Genomic DNA, 18408 nt, shown 5'->3' with positions numbered 1-18408 from the left:
TTTATACTTGGACATATTTTTGGCAATTTTGCTTTCCACACAGAATTTATTTCAGCTGAAGTCATTACATTATAACAATAATGGTTCATATGCGTATATACAATATAATATTTAGTTAATAGTTAGGTACCTATAATAAAATATGTGTATTGTAAATAACTACATTCGATTTGGATACCTCCCTTTTTTTTGTCAAACGAATTTGTGCAACTCAATGTTTAGTGAAACTATTTCAAATATACACGTAGGTATACGTGATGTTCGTGTAAACATCGTTTTGCATAATATTCTTCTCTATAGCTGTATAGATTAGGTACTAACTGTTATCGATGACTCAATTTTAATACAGCCTAAGTGCGAATTTAAACTGTATAGTGCATACACAACACGCATAACCATAATTTTATTAACCATGAAGGTATTATTATAGCTATTAGCTTTTATGCATGGTTATAATAATAGCCAAACTGCAGTACAAAGTCACCATTCATCATTAATTTAATATAAATTTACTTTTTTTTTTAAATCTCAATTTCGTGAAAATAAAGAATTGATTTCATTGGATAAAAATTAAAAACCATTCCCGTCTTTCAATATTTAAACAAATAATATTATTTTTTGAGTGCGGTTGTTGCTGGCATTCTCTTTTTCGGTTTCCGTTCAACAAGTGTTTTTGGCCATATTCAACAGTCACTTTCGAAGGTTCCGAAATGACAGTGGTCGATCCACCGCTGCAGCAGTACTGCAGTAGTTGGCCATACATGGAAAGGGCAAGCCCTTAAGTTCAACTTGTTTCTAAAACGGTGTCAGGCTGCATAGTGCACTGTCTACAGCATCATATAGGAAAAGCGCGAAAACGAAAGAAGCTGTCGAACCAGATGCACTAACTGTTCATTATTCTTCTTCTCAAATTCATACACAAAATCGTTGATTATTTTTTCAACTACTGTACCTATAAGCGGCTAAGAAACAGCCTAATATTAGCAAATTAATGTATTTACCTATGTATTTTTAATATTTTTCGACTGCTCTCGTAACAATATATCCGGAAACTTGTATTAAATTATCACGCTTTTTTACCCAACAAATAAAATTTTATTGAAATTTATAGAAAAAAAAATTAATTAGTTGAAAATTGAAAATGTCCGTAAACAGCTCAAAATCATTCAAGATATTTTGAAAATTGTAACAAGTATAGAAATTGATAAAATAAACATTCAGTGAAGATTTTACATATCTACTGTTATTTTTTTTAGAGTTATACTAATAACCAAAATCAATTTTGAGTTAAAATTACCGTTTCCCTTAATTTTTGTTTTGTTTTTCCCTGCAATTTTGAAAACTATTGAGAATTTTACATTTTTACCTTCTAAATGCATTAACTAGATTCACTTTTCCTTTGAACAAGATACTGTTAAAGAAAATTGAAGCTGCAGTTTTACTGCTCCAAACAATGAAGACAAACAGAAAAAAAATTTTAAAAAACACGCATCATTGTAAAATCAATATCTTAATCTAAAAATAGTGAAAAAGTTATCAATTAATTTAATTCCTTTTTCTAATAAAAATATAATTATTACCCATTGGCTATCGATTAAAACAATAGACAATAGACAATTAGACAAATAGACAATAGTAATGGTTAAAATAATGGAGTTCATAAGAAACGATATAAGATAATACTGGACATTTGATAAGTATTTTAGTTCGACGCTAATGATTATCAATTAATTATTAGTAAATATTTGAATTTTTGGGGGAATTAGTCTATTTTTAAGGAGTAAATATAGGCAGCACGGAGAGTACGCGTGTACGAGGTGTGTACGTAGTAAATTACCATAAATGCGCGTGCTACACTTATATTGATTATTATTATAATTATTTAATTTATTATCTAATTTATAATCTTATTTATCTAATTATTTAGACCTTATGGCTAATATGGCTTGTAATATATATGTCTATATAGCTACTCATAGACAGGCCCTGCGCATGAACTAAGAAGTTAGTTCATGGCCCTGCCTAAATTAGTAACATATGTGTCGCGGTCACCGGTCAGTGAGGTTTCGATTTAGTGACTGAGTGACCGATGCACGCACGTAGTTATATATTATATTATTATATATATAGTTTTATTATGTTTAGTAATTTAGTCATAGACTAAGTAAGTAACTCAGTCAACAAAAAGTGTTCCCGATATTTTACCGCAACATTAACGTGCATTGTTCGTCTAATAGTGTGAGGCCTGTCGTCTGTGCTTGATTATAAATTTATAACCTAACTTTCACACACACGTCATGACACTTACGCAACTTTGACAGTTTGATGTTGATTTTAAAATTTTCTTTTTATAATATTTTGTAAAAGGTTTATAGCCCGAGTGCGTACTACAACCTGGCACAACTTGTAAATAATAATTATATAGCACGACACATGAGAGCATCCCAGTTCATTTCAAATTGCCCAGGGTGAGCTAATTAAACTGAATTACAAACAAAAAAGTTTTTTTTTTAAGATTTATAATTCAAATATTTTTTATTGATATAAAATATAATAGTAGTTTTGTCGAAATACCTATTTAAATATTTGAAACGGATTTTTTTCATGCCCCCTGCGATTGTTCGGGTTCAAAATTAATGGAGTACCTTTTATTACAATATCATTACACAAGCGACGTACGCACAACTATAGCCTAAAGGCATAAGAGAAGTGTCTTTTGACACAGCAGTATCTTTGATGCTTGCACCGTCGGACGTCGGTGACTCTGCGCGGTAGTCTGTATAAAATATGTGGACCGTGATTTCACTATTTCAGACACCCGTAACCGCGTTTTATGGAACAAGAGTCAAAAACCACGTCTGTATGGTCAACGCTGCAGCTCATCACAATTAATAATTTTAACGTATTTATTATATTACTACTTACTAGACCTCGTAAATGATTACATGGAAAATCGTTAAAATATAATATGCATGCAAAAATGCATTTAAATTTCATCAAATATATGCACGATAAAAGTTATATGCATATACAAATAGTATTATGTAATTAAAATTATAATAATACGTAAAAAAAAATACAAATAATATATAGGTAAATAACTAATATTTTATAATAATTTAAGTAAAATGTTACGTTTTATATACCTACCTACTAACATACCCAACATTATAAAATTACATAATATTTATCAAGATATTTAGATATCATATAAATTGTAAACCATTCACAAAAACGAGTATCAGCCAAACGTATAATTTTTTTTAATGTCATTCGCATAATAATAATATATTGAGGTATAACTGCAGTTAGGTAGTTATACAAATATAATGTCGGGAGACGGAGTGGCCGAGTAGACTAAGGCGTCGGTTTCAATGCGCACCGTCGCTGGTTCGAACCTCGGTCACGGGCGGCACTTTTCTCCGGGCAGACATAATATTCTGTCTGGAAAGAGAGACCGCCATCCCCCGACCGGGCATGGCAGATACTTACGGGTGCCCAAATCAAAAATTCTGCCAAAACAAACACACGTGTAAACAAATCTACAGTTAGTACCCTCCTCCACAGTACCACAGGCTAATGACCTTAGTAGTTGAAGCCTTAACCCTAAAAAAAAAAATACATGTATTTTATTACTGCTGCATGTACAAACGTTAAAGTTCAAGACAGACCTACGTTTCGGTGGTAAAATAAAAATAATCGTCTGAAAAAGAAAACGTTTCTGTGATAAAATAATCGTCAAAAACAAAAAAAAATGAAAACAAAAAACATTTCGGTAATGTATAATAATCGTTAAAGTCAACCAAAAAAAAACCGTTTCCGTACGTATAATAATAATAATAATATAATAATCGTTACTCCGCACTTGAATTGTTGGGTCGGTCTCTCTCGCAGACGTCTTCCGTACGTACAAATGTACAATACTGTACAGTGTACACACACAATATACATACAATAATAATAAATATAAGCACAAAAACATCACTCCCACTTGTTGCACACACGTCGATCGTAAATAATCGTCAGCCCGCGGTCCCACGGTGTATAAAATCCATTTTTTTTATTTTCCGCGCACCTCGGGTTGTGACACGTCGGGGCCGTATAAGTATGCGTATTCGTATCAACTGTGTATTACGGTGTATTATATGTATATAATAATAGCATTGTGCATGATAAATATATCGTGTGCAAGGGGGAGACCGGGAAATCCGTGTTAGTGTGTTACAATCCGTGCACGCCGGCCTGTCGTCACCATATTACAACGAAACAAAAAAAGAAAATAAATAATAAAAAAAAAATCGTTTTAAAACGGCTGAGGCGTCATAAAAATGATATGTATATCGTGTGCTGCGCGGTGTACACTTTCGACCGAATAAGCGCGCTTTAATTGGCTCAAATGTTGATAAAGTCGATATTAATATATTTTATATTATATCATTATTACGTCGGGAGCGTATAATACGTATCATGGGGACCCATTACCCGTATAATAATATTATGCGCATGATGTATGTACCCACAGGCCTGCAGTGCAGCGGGCGGCGAGTGTGAGTGGGTTCAAGCACTATATTAATATTATTATATTATTACTATATATTGCTTTTACATATTGTTACGACTTGTGGCGGTGATGTACGAGCGCACAAATCACGGTTTGTCAATAATAATATTAACATTATACATTACGGTTATGATCAACGCATTAAGTGACCCATCAAACGACACTTCAATTTCCAAGGGCCCTGTCGTCATTAAACGACCGAGGGGATGTGAACTCTCCGTCCAAAACACACTAAGCACCGCGTATATATCATATCATACTATAACAATATAATGATATATATTCATTCTAATATACACATTGAAAATGGTTTATATTATTATAATTAATATTAACGCAGACAACTTGTTTTATGTTTACGCGCAGCGCCGACGCTAGCATAATAATATAATACAATAATACATAGATACAGTCATACAGAGACGTATTTGGGGGGGGGGGGGCATCGATCCGAGTGAGCGGCACTTTTTTCAATAAACGTACGATATGTTTATATTTAGGCTTGTATAATAATATGTATTCGTATATAATTAAAAAATATAAATACATCATAAATTACTGTAAACAGCAGTGTGCCCATATCAACCCTCATTGCCATCCATGCTTATTTTCTAATCGTTAAAAGTTAAAACAATATACATTTTTACTACATCTACGATACACTTTTTTAGACTTTCGGATACCTTTATAATCCCTATTACTTCGGTTTTCTTTCATAACAGTTACCAACACAACTGCACATCATGCGTAGGTACTTATATCGTATTCGTGTACTAATATCAGAACTTCTCCATATATAATTATTTTTATGTGCATTGTGCCTATACTCAAGGCTTAAAACCGAAAATATTTGCTCCTATTTCGATTTTTGTTAAGGTTATCGGTATTTGTTTGTTCCAATTTCGATTTCGATTTCGGATATCAGTAATTATTTTTTTTGATTTCGTTTTTGGTTTCGCTATCGCCTATCGATTTCAGTTTTTAACGGTTTTCCAGTACCGGTTTCAAGCCCTGCCTATACCTATACCATATACCTCATTATACTACATATCATAATATAGTTACGTACAATATTTTATAATACAGTGCAGCAAATCACAAGAGTGTGTACGGTCAAGGAACGATCTGCACAAGGATCTATTATTCGGCCATATGATATCTACTCACTCATAATATTATGAATTACGTATATTTTCAGGGGTACCCATAATTCTTAATAAACAATAGTTAGTGGTAAGCTACAGCACTTTAAGTTTAAAATGACTATATATAAAAGTGATAGACCCCTATATTTGTTTTTGATATTTTAAACATTATTTTTTTGTTAAACTATAATCATATAATATGTTCATATATACCTATATATTATATAAAAATGAATATTCGTCTGTCTGTCTGTCCTTTATGCATTCCTATATAGTAATTATATACGGCTGGACCGATTTTGATGAATTTATTTTGTGTGTGCTTGCGTGGCTTTCTGTATGATATAGATTCACAGTTGGACCCAGTCGGTCCAACCAGAATTGATTTTTAGATTTACGATGGAAAGTTTGGCTTATAAATGGTTGCTATATTTGTTATAGGAGAAATAATTAGTAGAAATTAGTTTTTTTTTTTTGTATATTGGTTGTGATTGGTTAAACGGGCAGTCAGCTCAGGTTAGGTTAGGTTATGTATCAAATCGAATTTTCACACATTGCCTATACCTGAGTTTCAGTTATAGCCGCTCATTGGCGTTTCCCGCGATCCAACGTAGTCGGATTGCCTATACCAGGGTGGCTGAGTTGCACTTACTGCAGCAAGTTATACCCAAAAGGAACTGAACAATCACATTATTTTTAAGAGTTGTCATTTTTTACGGGCAACTAAGTGCGCAGGATCAGTTAGCATATTATAAATTATAATATTTTATGAACTCCAGCACTCCACCATTATGATAACGTAAATCATGATTTCTGAAAAAAAAGCTCTAATTGGGTGAATGTTGCAATAAGTTATAACGGTATTCCACAATATTCATAAGTAAATTTAGCACCAGGTGGAATGTAGGTACCTATATATAATATATTGCATATACTTACAGAAAGTAGAATACAATCCTAGTCAAGAAAATATTATAAACCAATTTATTACCACTTACATCAATACGAAATCAATTGAATAATCACTTCACCGGATTAAAATATAACCATGCATTTCGAAATGATTTGTTGTTAGAAATCGCACGGTTCAGCGTAAAGTCACCCTATTATAAATGTGACTATTGAAAAATATCTGGTGGATTGCATACTTATTTCTTATTAAATTTTATTTTCATAATTTTTTTTTTATATATTTAGGTACACTACCACATCGGTTCTATCTAGATTATGAACGCGAACGACCGATAATGGCGTGGAAAAATTTTATTGCGATCGACCTATTTATTCAATTAAAGATGATCGACTGGTTTCTATGGACCACTGCAGACGTAGATTATACTACGTGTTGCGTTTTAGTCGAGCAAACGATTCGGAACGGACCGACGGAATAATAATTGAACTATTGCGGTTTTATCCGTGTGCACCTTACCCGAGCAATTGTTTCCACGTTTTTGTTTTCTTTCCGCAGTATAACTGTATAAATACCATATTGGCGCAAGATGAAAATAATACACTCAGTTTCAAACTTATCATTATTATTTACACCTATAAGTTGTTTATCTTACAGTTTCTTAAGTACAGCTACGCTGGTATATACCTATCCTATAATATAGTTACACATAATCATATAACCGTGGAACAGCCGTGCGTGGGCTGCTGTGCAGTCGATAGGTACATCATAATATAAAAAAACATTATTTGTATGTATAGGTGTATTATATTATTATCGATTATAATGTGTAAATAATATTATATAGGTATCGTTTTGATCATTGATTGCGAGTATAACAATAATATATACCTAAATATGCATAATTTGATCCCCAACCCTATACTAACAGGATTACAAACGTATACTTCTCAGTACGAGTACATGACGTGTTGCACTAATATTAACTATTAAGACTTGGAAAATAAATAAATAACAATAATCGTTTACGAAATGGTTCATATAACGGAAAGATTAGGATGCTATATATATATAATGACTATACATGTATAGGTAATAATATTGAGTACGCATAGGGTAGAAATGAAAGATAATTTGTTAGTTTTGTAAAAAGTCAAGTGAAAAAAATCTATATTTTATTTCTGAAATCAAAAAGGCTTACAATAAGATTTAAAATGTATCCTATATAGGCTATAGCCGGTATACGCAACTATATAGGTTCAATTTTGTTTACGTGCGTGGGTTGTGAACCGTTATTTTTTCAGAAAATCGTTTAGGGTGGACATTATCTATATTATATAATACGATCGTAACGATCATTACGATAATAGACACCAATACACTTACACTGTGTAATAAGTATATATAAAATGTATTGTAGGCCAACCCCTGTAATTAGGTCACAAAAGGGTCGCCGTTATCCTCTACACGTGGACTCACGTCCTTAAATATATCTTATGGGATGTCGTAAACTCATATACATTATTATTACGTATAATATAACTATTATACAGTATTATATTATTATGTAGGTAAGTACTGTAAAGGATATCGTGTGTCAATTTCCGATAAATAGATAACGTTAAACACATATAATGTCCTTTAACTTCATAATATTTATTGTTAATCTTATTTATAATAATGCATAATATTTTACTATATGGACATATGGTTAGGTTAGGTTAAAATAAATTTGTAAAATATTTACTGTGTCAGTCATGAATCGTGATAATAATATACTATATTTAAATTCTACATAAGACTACAAAACTGTGTTAACAATATGTATAAATTAAAATAACCATATATAATAGGTATAGTATTATGTAGATATTATATAGCAGTGTTGGATAGTAAGTACCGAAAGTAACGCGTTACTCTAAGTCTGTAACCACTTACCAAGTTACTTTTTTAATTTTTTTAATGCATTACTTCACTTGGTTAAAAACTGCTTCTATTTAATGAAAATTTAATGGAAATTTCGTTTGATAAAGACATTTTTATACTGGTACATTGGGTATCACAAATATAAAATTAAGTAGAAATTCGAAACATTCCACAATATAACTTACTTATATTGTAATTTTCTATGCTTGGTGAAATTAAAAAAAATATATTTGACTCATTTCAAGCTATTTATACTACGGATCCATTCGGACTATTCGGACCATTCGACAAATAACGAAATATGTATAGATACATACGCACTAAAAAGTTATCTTTGGTGGTGTGTGGGGCATGAGATAAGTATATATATACTTTTAGCACCCCCTAAAATGTAGCTCTAGTTGCGTCTATGATTCAGTCCTAAATAAAAAAATTAAATGTATCAAATACAGCAAATGATCACAAGTCACAACGACAATAACAATGTACCTATGTGATGTATGTCGTATTAATGTATTATACGCTCAGACCTTGGTAAAAATAAATCGTTTTTACCGGGTCCATAAATTGCAATCAATTCTCGTTATAGTATAATTCAAAATAAACGCGATGCGACGACGTATACACTGGAAACCTGTACAAAATATTAACTACACAACAGAGTGACTTCCCCGGATTCTTTAAACTGAACTAAGTAATGTACTAAAATTATATTCCGTTCGTTGTACACGTTTACCATTAACACGTGGATTAGAATAAAAAACGAATGAAGGTTTTTTTCTTGTGCAAATTTTAAACACTTTTGGTCACACGTTGTAAAATTGCAAAGGCCAACGAGATTTACGACTAGACGACTGACCCGATTTTTTTTTTTACACTTATGCAATCTCCTATTAATTTTTTCATTCATTTAAACCAAAATCGTTGCAGATGTCTGTCGTCTGCGTGTACATGCCGCCACCGAATTAATATATATATAATATATTACATTAATATGTATTATACACACACACACACACAAAATATCCGCTCTCCCGCGCCGCCTGTACCGGATCCCATATAATAATAATAATCTAGTCTGATGATGATAATAATAATAATAATAATAATAACGACGACGCAACTGTTATTCCGCTCCCACGGGAGACGGGGCCAAAAGTTTTGTTCTAGCAATATAACTAATGACAGCGTGGCGGTTCACACCACGGTCCTGTATCATATTATATGATTATGTTTATAAATGACGTAAGCTGCTAATCGAAAAACACAGGCGCGCGCGCGACCAGCTGATTAATGCGTGTAAACTATATGCTATAATATTATATTTTGTCAACAACCCAAAACACGATATTATACTATATAATATTATTGTCATAACGTTTGTCATTGTATATAGCGTCGTTGAGTGCGTGGTGGTCGACGACATCAGTGGCTGTAGGACTCGGTGGCGTGTTCAGGCCCCGAGGCCCCCAATGTATATCTGAGTTGGGGGGTGGGGGGCACAGGACCTTTACTATTACATTACAAAAATGTACTACCCTCAATACCCTGCCGTGTGCACAGTCGCGTGGTTACCGTATTATAATCAACTAGGTAAGTCAATAAACACACAGATAATATCGATAGTATATATTATTATATAGATACATATGTAATAGAATACCTATATATTATATTATATATAGTGTGGCCAATGGCTATGACAGTTGGATCACGATACATCTACCTATGTAATAGTCAAAAAAAAAAAACAATTTTAAGTCATAAATTATAATAATTTGAAATATTAGATATAAAATATATGAATTATAAGTATAAAAAATATAAATACACAAAATAAAATTTGTCCTGATTCCAATTTAACATCCTGGTCAAATTGATTCGGTATTATATACGTTTCAATAAAATTATAACCAACAAAATAGGTTACGAGTCAAAAAAGGTTGGAGACCACTGGTATACGTACTCAATACTATAATAGATGCACTTGATGGGTAAAAAATAAAACCATTGTGTTCAAGTTCAAGCCTATTTGGAATTTGGATGAGCCTTTTAAATCGTATACACACGCGTGCACATGTATAGGGGCGATTCTATTGTTATTTCAATGAAACAAAATAATATAAATTATAATATAATATATTATACCAAATAATAAATGGCAACATAATTACATTATTTTACGTCGGAGTAACTATTATTATTTTATTTAGTCAATCACGCCGTATACTTTGTTACCTATAATATAACTTTATTAGGTATAATATTATTATGGTAACGAATAACGACTATCGACTGATGTACAGATTCCAAGCTACCTACCAATTTATTATTTTTATTAATATTATAGTGTGTTTTGTACTTTTGTCTCTACTGAATGTATTATGTCTCGATAGATCATTGCTCTTCCATTCGTGAACTTTATAATTTACTTTATTTTAAAGACCATTAATTCGTCTTATTGATATTTGTTCGAACAAATAATAGTATTCCATTTTTTTCATACCATACCTAGTTGATTACACATATAAATTATATTTTTTATTCAATATAAAATACATAATATTTAATTTCGATCATCTGTGTAAGCACCTACCCAACATTCTTGATTTTAAATTGACGAATTATTACAACATACCTAATAATGCTTGTTAAAAACAGTAAAACTAAACGTTGGACTATATACACTGTACGTCTGTATTGTAGATAAAAATATAATATGTTCCTTGTGTCCTTGTTAGATATAATATAATGTTTTCATTCGACTTGTATTTTTAAATTTTGAGTGATTGTATTTACTATATAAGTCTGTCGATGACTTTATTGTCCACCGAGTTTTCTATAATGATAATTCAAAAAAAAAACAATACTATGTGCAGACAGTTACAATTTTACTCCTTCTAAAAGACCATTTACGATTTAATATTACACGGTACTATTATATGACCTCTGATATTATAATATATGCGCATAGATAAACCACTCTATTTTATTGAAGTGTCAGAAAAATTAAATTGAGAATTCTCAATATTCTGAGTAAATTTCACTTAGATAACAACATAGGCAACCGGCAACTCCACGTATAAAACATGTAGTCATGCAGATACATATAACTTATTGTTTGCATGTAAATTTACATCAGCTATTTGAGTCACTAAAATCTTCCATTATTATTATATTCAATACCTAGTTATTATAAATTTAAATAATTTAATACAATTAAAATTACCATTATTCGTGATAAATATTCTAGTTTAAATCTGTGATGCACACCTGTTGTGTTATACAAGTCAAACTTTCAAAGAACATAGACAATTTGTGTTCAGCAGATCAAATGTTGTGTAGTAACTTATTTTAATACAAGACCTATCGCCAACTTGGGTATGAACATTATCTGTGTTTTCTCTTAGTTTTTTTTTACGATATTTTATTTTTTAAGGTAGGCAGTTATGAGAATTTTAAAACAGTAATATTTCACCTTTTCATAACTAGCTTAAAAATCAAAATATCGTCAAAAACTTACGTGTAAACGCAAATACTTATGCCTTTACCTTCGATAATGACTTGCAAATAAAATTGGTTCTGCTGAACGCAAATCAAAATAGGGGACATATTATAAGTATCACACATTTAATATCAAAATACAAAGGTTTGTCTAACAGGCTTTACAGTTAAATATATTTAAGGAACAACTCACTTTGCATAATATACTTTATGATTAGAGTAATCACGAAACGATAAAAAAATACAATAAATTAAATATATCTATTATTGTTGAGTGGACGTTGCCCATCGGACTATCGGAGTGCGTATTTGGACATCTGGTGGGTATCATATGTTTTTAAATAATAAAATCAAAGCGGCAAGCATTCGAAAAAATTAACCATCGTGGTTCCTCGATATTTTTCCTCTACAAGGAAAATGTATGAATCACAAATAAGTCTTTGTTAATAAGTAACCATGATGAGTCATGGCAACGAAAACCTTACGAAAAATTGGCAAGAAACATTTTATTGTGTATCCATCCCAAAAACATGTTAAAAATTCAGAGGAGATATAGCTATAGGTACTGGTTAATATGATCTCTATAATAAAATGACTCGATACGCTTGCTCAGTGGCGTAGCCAGGGGGATGGCTAAGGGGTCTATATCCCCCCCCCCCCCATTGACTATGTTGACTTTAGATTTTATCAAAATTAATAAAAAAATAAAAAGTGTAAATAAAAAACATATTGTATTTGTATACTTAGCCCCCCCCCCCCCCACCCATACAAAATTCCCGGTTACGCCACAGGCGCTGGCTACTTAATATTTAGAAATGTGATTTAAGTATAGGCAAATAACGAAGTCATTAATAGAATGTATACTAAAATACGCTTAAAAATGTATTTTGGAATATTATACGCGTCTCGCTTGTATTATTATTGCCACGTACAGATGAAAAAATTAATATCGACTTCGAAGTGCGCACTGGTTTTGAAAATATAAACAAATCAAAATTTTTTTTTACGAGATTCTTGTACCAAACCTTTGGAAAATATTCCCAGAGCACGTGTGTTGCTCCGTGTACACACATCATAACACATAATAATATACATACGATACATAACACATATTGGTATTTCCTTCGGTGGAATCGCAACCGAAAACCACAGTTCCCATATACCACGCACGTTATGAGAACTATACGTACACAATATCGGCGACGACAATGTGGAGAAAATTTAGTGTTGGCTTTTTTTTTACACTTTTTCACGCTGTCCCCTTGTATATAGTAATGTCTGCAGTAACATGTAGTCTCCGCCACCGCATTCCGTTCCGGCGCTGTTTATCATATCATATCGCTATAATATTAATTCTACAATTATAATATTGTAACGGATAGTCGCTATAAATTTATTTGTTGGTGACACGGGGAAAAAAAACAGTAGACACTTCGCCTCGTGCAATATGCGCGTACATGACGTATAATAATATTATTACACACGACGTATGGTATGTGCAAGTGCAATGTATATAATAATATTGTACATATTATAATATTATATAAACGAGAGCGCCGCCGCCGTCTCCAGGACAATATTATTATTACTATTACAACGTACATAAATTAATAATTATTATAATATCGCGACAATTTGTTTTGCTGCAGACCCGAAGAGACACAAAATTATTTACATATTATATTATTATTATTATTATATCGCAACGGATTACTCGAGGTTTTCGTTTCGTTCGCTGTACATTCACACCGCACATTTATACCTATAATATTATACACACAGGAACGTGTCACGTGACACCGTATATAAATCTCTGGAACTTTATCCGGCGGACATCTGAAGTTTACGATGGCCTCTTTGCCCGGGGTACGTATTTGTTTTCCTATACGCGACGACGATTATGATTATGATACAATATCATTAGAATATTTATGCGAAAAATATGCGATTATTATTATGATTATAATAATTATTATTACGTATGTAAGTATTATAAGTCGCCTGTACAAATCGTATAATATAACATATTATACCTGTGCACAATATATTATCCCAACATGCGCATTATGTATGTATTTTTTTAAACGTCGACGTTTATCTAATTATTTAGTGACATATATTATAAGAGTGTTTAGTCACAACGATTAGTTGCGCAGTGTGGAAACTGGAAAGCATCGGTCTCGGACGAGATTTTCAGAGAGATAAAAATGTCGTCCTCTGTCTCTGCAGATCGTTTTAATTGCGGTACATCCACCCGAGCATAATAAACAATGATAAACATATTATGTTCTTACGCCTCAGACATGTTGAGAAAAAAAAAAATATTAACGTAAATTCAATGCTTCGGGTGTCTCGTGCAAATGGTCTCAAAAACCAAAATTGTTTTTCAAACCAAACACACCGTCGTCGGTGCGGTGTAATGTTTATATTTTACAGTAGTTTACATTTTTTTTTTTGGAAGGGCTTATATTTTTAGTCCGATACATCATATAGAAATTACATTGGCTTTTAAAGACATTTTTTTTCGAACTGCTCCACATAATTTGCAATTAAATTACCATAAATGCGTACTATATTTGGGTAAATACTGCATACAAACGAGAATATATTATTATCATCTTATCTAACGCGTACTAGGTACATTATTATTAACTATTAAGTGAATAGGTAATAATATGTGTAATTTCAATGAGCTGTTTCGATGCGTTGTTCGGCTGCAGTGTCGCCTGAGGCAGCAATTATTAAATATTATTTACATCAAAATTATAATATATAAGAAGACACATACGAACAATCCAAACTTCAATTTCTAAGTTCTTAACATTTTTTATACTAATTATTTATATAATATATATTATTTATTTACATATACAACTGTCTGCCAGCTAAGTCCCAAACTGTTTGTCCCCGTCTTAGTAACCTATAATTTTTTGTATAATTCATAACTTACAATAAAATCAAAAATTAAAATATATAAAAATCCCTAGGTAAGTGAAGCATTGGATAATATTCTTATTATTAATAATACTATAATTATAGATCAGTTAACTCATAATATTAAATATAGCAGAGTAAAAACGAATTCTTATGAACTTAAAATTTTTTTTGTGATGTGTTAGTAAGACAGAGATACTTGCGTAACTTGTACATATAATTATATTATTGATTTTTTGTATAAACGAATAAAGATATTCTATATAAATTATTAAATTATAATAGTTTTTTAAAAGTTATTTGATATTTTCTTTTGGAATAATAAATAATATATAATATTATATAGTTTATATTTATTTAGGTAATAGATAATCATTATGAATTATTATAATTTATAAAAGTAAACATTGTTATACATGCCCTCACTTAACATAATTTAGTATGTGATTCAGAACAAAGCATAATAATACAAATTATATTGGTATATTGTTATTAATTATCATAATAAAATCACAGTTAATAAATTAGATTTTGTTTTCTTATTAGTTATTACTTATTAGGTACCTATACTTAAAGTTTATGTTATATTGTACCTATAAAAATCAAAAAATGATAAATACACAATAACGTTTTATTTTTTAGAATGATGATACATTTTTACGAAATAGAAGTAAAATGAAAGCCGAATCATATTTAGAAGAAAAACATATAATGTCCTTGGTGAACCATTTAACCAGTACGTTGTTAATACACGAACCTAACGATCCAATAGAATTTCTCGTGAACCAAGTGGAGAATATAATACATTTCCGGGATCACAGTGGAAAACCGCCGATTCTGTTCAACGACGACAATTTAACAAATGTTTTTAAGGGTGTAGACTATTTAAATAAGGGTACGATTGATCTAAGTGAATACTTCAGTGGTGAGTTTAAACAGCGGCGAATATTTGATACGCGATTACCTCCTACATACAATAATCAAAAATATTAAAACATCTACGGGAAATTGGTAGTAGTGCATTACATGGACGAATTTACTCACAACTCGAAGTCGATCAATAGCTACCAATCTCGCTCAATACAATAGGCTATATAAAGGCTCTCTACTATAGGCCAAGTCGTCTACTAGCCGAGTGTTGAACACTCGCTGCTCGCCCGCGAACAAATTTGACGACCTACTTTAGTCGCTATACTCACTGGCTATTTCACTCTCCGAAGAGTGAAATCGTTATTTGTGTTATCGACATGTCTATAGAAAAATCGCTTAGTATGCTAGAGAATAGCGAATAGTCGTGAGTCGTGACCGAGCGATCGAGCGAGTTTAATACTTAAAGTGTAGTCGGACTAGTCACTCATATATAGGTACACGCTGGTAGTAAATTCTCCCAATTTCATTGTAATCCACACGCGTTAAATATAAATAAGTATATTATATATCCATTCAGATTTCAGACATATCTTCCCTAAACGTATTACTAAACAGTAAACATTAAATAGAATTTGTTGATTTTTATTATTTTATCAATTATAAAATAATTATAATATAATATGTAACTAAAATACTTGAAGCTGGGAATGTAAACTGATTGTCTGAATATATTAAAAAGACACCTATAGAAATTTGAATTTTTATCAAAATCTATAATCAGGATTTGACAGATCATCTGGAGACTGGAGTGGTTTATTAATTGTTACTTATTCGGGATTCGAATTAATATAGATTTATTCACTACGCAATATGAGCACAGCGTATTATAAAATAAATGATTAATGATTAACTTACTAATGATATACAGGTACCTGAATACTATTTTGTTAATTTTTTTTATTACACTTTTGTATGTTGTTATACTTGTTACTATTATAGTTAATACATTTAGATTGTACTTAATATACAATTGTACGATTATACCTACCTATTTATTTATTATTTTCGCTGACTAAAATAAAAAGTCCAAATCCAGATAATCCAGATGATCATTAGAATTGTATTATACCGGAATATAAATATTTTATATTCCCTTCTATAATAATAATACTTTGAGAATTTAAAAATGTATTTTTATTAATTTGATGTCTATGATTTATTATTTATGGTTACTTACTGATTAGCTATGAAGATGGTAGGATTGAATGAAAACGATTTTAACCAGAACCCACAAATGGACGAAACTAATCGAATTGAATGTAAAATATTCGTATACGAGGCGTAAGTAAAATATATTAAGTACTATGTACTTTTAAGTTACATAAACTTTACCTAAAATGTCATGAGCTAATATGAACAGATAAATAGTTTTAATTTTGAATAACATACATTGACTAGGTACCTATTTAAGATTTATGGCTGATTATACAAATTTAATTAATATGTTCCTATATTGATTTGCGAGTTGTTATATAATATGTTGTAATTACCTAAGTAAGAAATTCGTAATATAAGCCAATGAACATTACATGTCACTTTAGGAATGAACAACATAGATCTGTATAATTAGTAATTACTAATTATCTTTGAATCATTCATAAATAACTTGGAATAATCAATTCGTAACTACCTATATTATAGGTTATTTTTTGTATCAATATTTTTACTTATATTCCCATCGCAACTTATAGGTCTATCGATAATGATATTCAATGTTGATTTTATAGAAATGTATAATATGAAATATTATAATATGAATTTTCTCTTATATCATAATTTTGTATTATGAAATTCAATTAATTATACATTTTCTATAGTATTCTACTCTTACATGTTTAATAGTTTAGACAACATTTGATATGTATCATGATGCTTAAACCTATATAGGGCATATTGAATTCGTCTAACTATAGACTCATATTGTCTATAATATTTATTATTTCATTTAAACTATATTTTTATATGTTAGACTCATAATTCATTAAAAAAAGTCAAGAGACTTGTGGATAGCGTGTTACATAACTATTATAAATCTTTGTGCTCTGGAAAAAGCATATATTTTCGTAGTTATTATTATTAAGAAATTATTTCAAAATGTTGTATACCTATATTCAATTATCCGGTTAGGTATTGAAATAATAACATTATATTATATTATTGTAATGGACATTTTATAATAATTGCATTTATATATTTTAAACCATTGTTAACTACGTTAACATATAATAAATATAGTTCATTAAGGAAATCATGATATATCCTATGAATTTAACCACTTATAATATACACGTCATATTTAATTACGGTATTCTTTCATTGCCCAATATGTTAACTGTACACGATATAATAAGACATATTTTTGTAACAATCCAAATTATATAAAACATTAGAAATATAGACATATTTTAGGATATTGTACAGGGTGATAAAAATTATTTTATTCCAAATTTCACAGAAAGTTTGCGTTAATAAAACAGATGACCACGATGATAAAGTAA

The 18408-nt window shown here is 30.6% G+C and overlaps 1 protein-coding gene and 1 long non-coding RNA gene across 2 annotated transcripts; one reads left to right on the top strand and one right to left on the bottom strand.

Moving 5' to 3' along the window:
• Positions 1-3201: 3201 nt before the first annotated feature.
• On the bottom strand, positions 3202-3903 carry LOC132943895 (uncharacterized). The gene is made up of 3 exons (XR_009664384.1): positions 3866-3903; positions 3672-3703; positions 3202-3606 (listed from the first exon to the last, which is right to left on the bottom strand). It is a non-coding gene; the product is annotated as an uncharacterized LOC132943895 (long non-coding RNA).
• Positions 3904-15649: 11746 nt separating this feature from the next.
• Positions 15650-18408, top strand: LOC132942515 (uncharacterized). Its single transcript, XM_061010966.1, has 3 exons — positions 15650-15905; positions 17095-17191; positions 18366-18408. The coding sequence occupies exons 1-3, from the start codon at positions 15656-15658 to the stop codon at positions 18406-18408; spliced, it is 390 nt and encodes a 129-aa protein (XP_060866949.1). The 5' UTR covers positions 15650-15655.

This window comes from Metopolophium dirhodum, chromosome 4 (genome assembly GCF_019925205.1).
Source record: "Metopolophium dirhodum isolate CAU chromosome 4, ASM1992520v1, whole genome shotgun sequence".
NCBI lineage: Eukaryota > Metazoa > Arthropoda > Insecta > Hemiptera > Aphididae > Metopolophium > Metopolophium dirhodum.
Note: the sequence above shows the minus strand (reverse complement) of the source record. Positions and strands in the feature narration are given on the sequence as shown.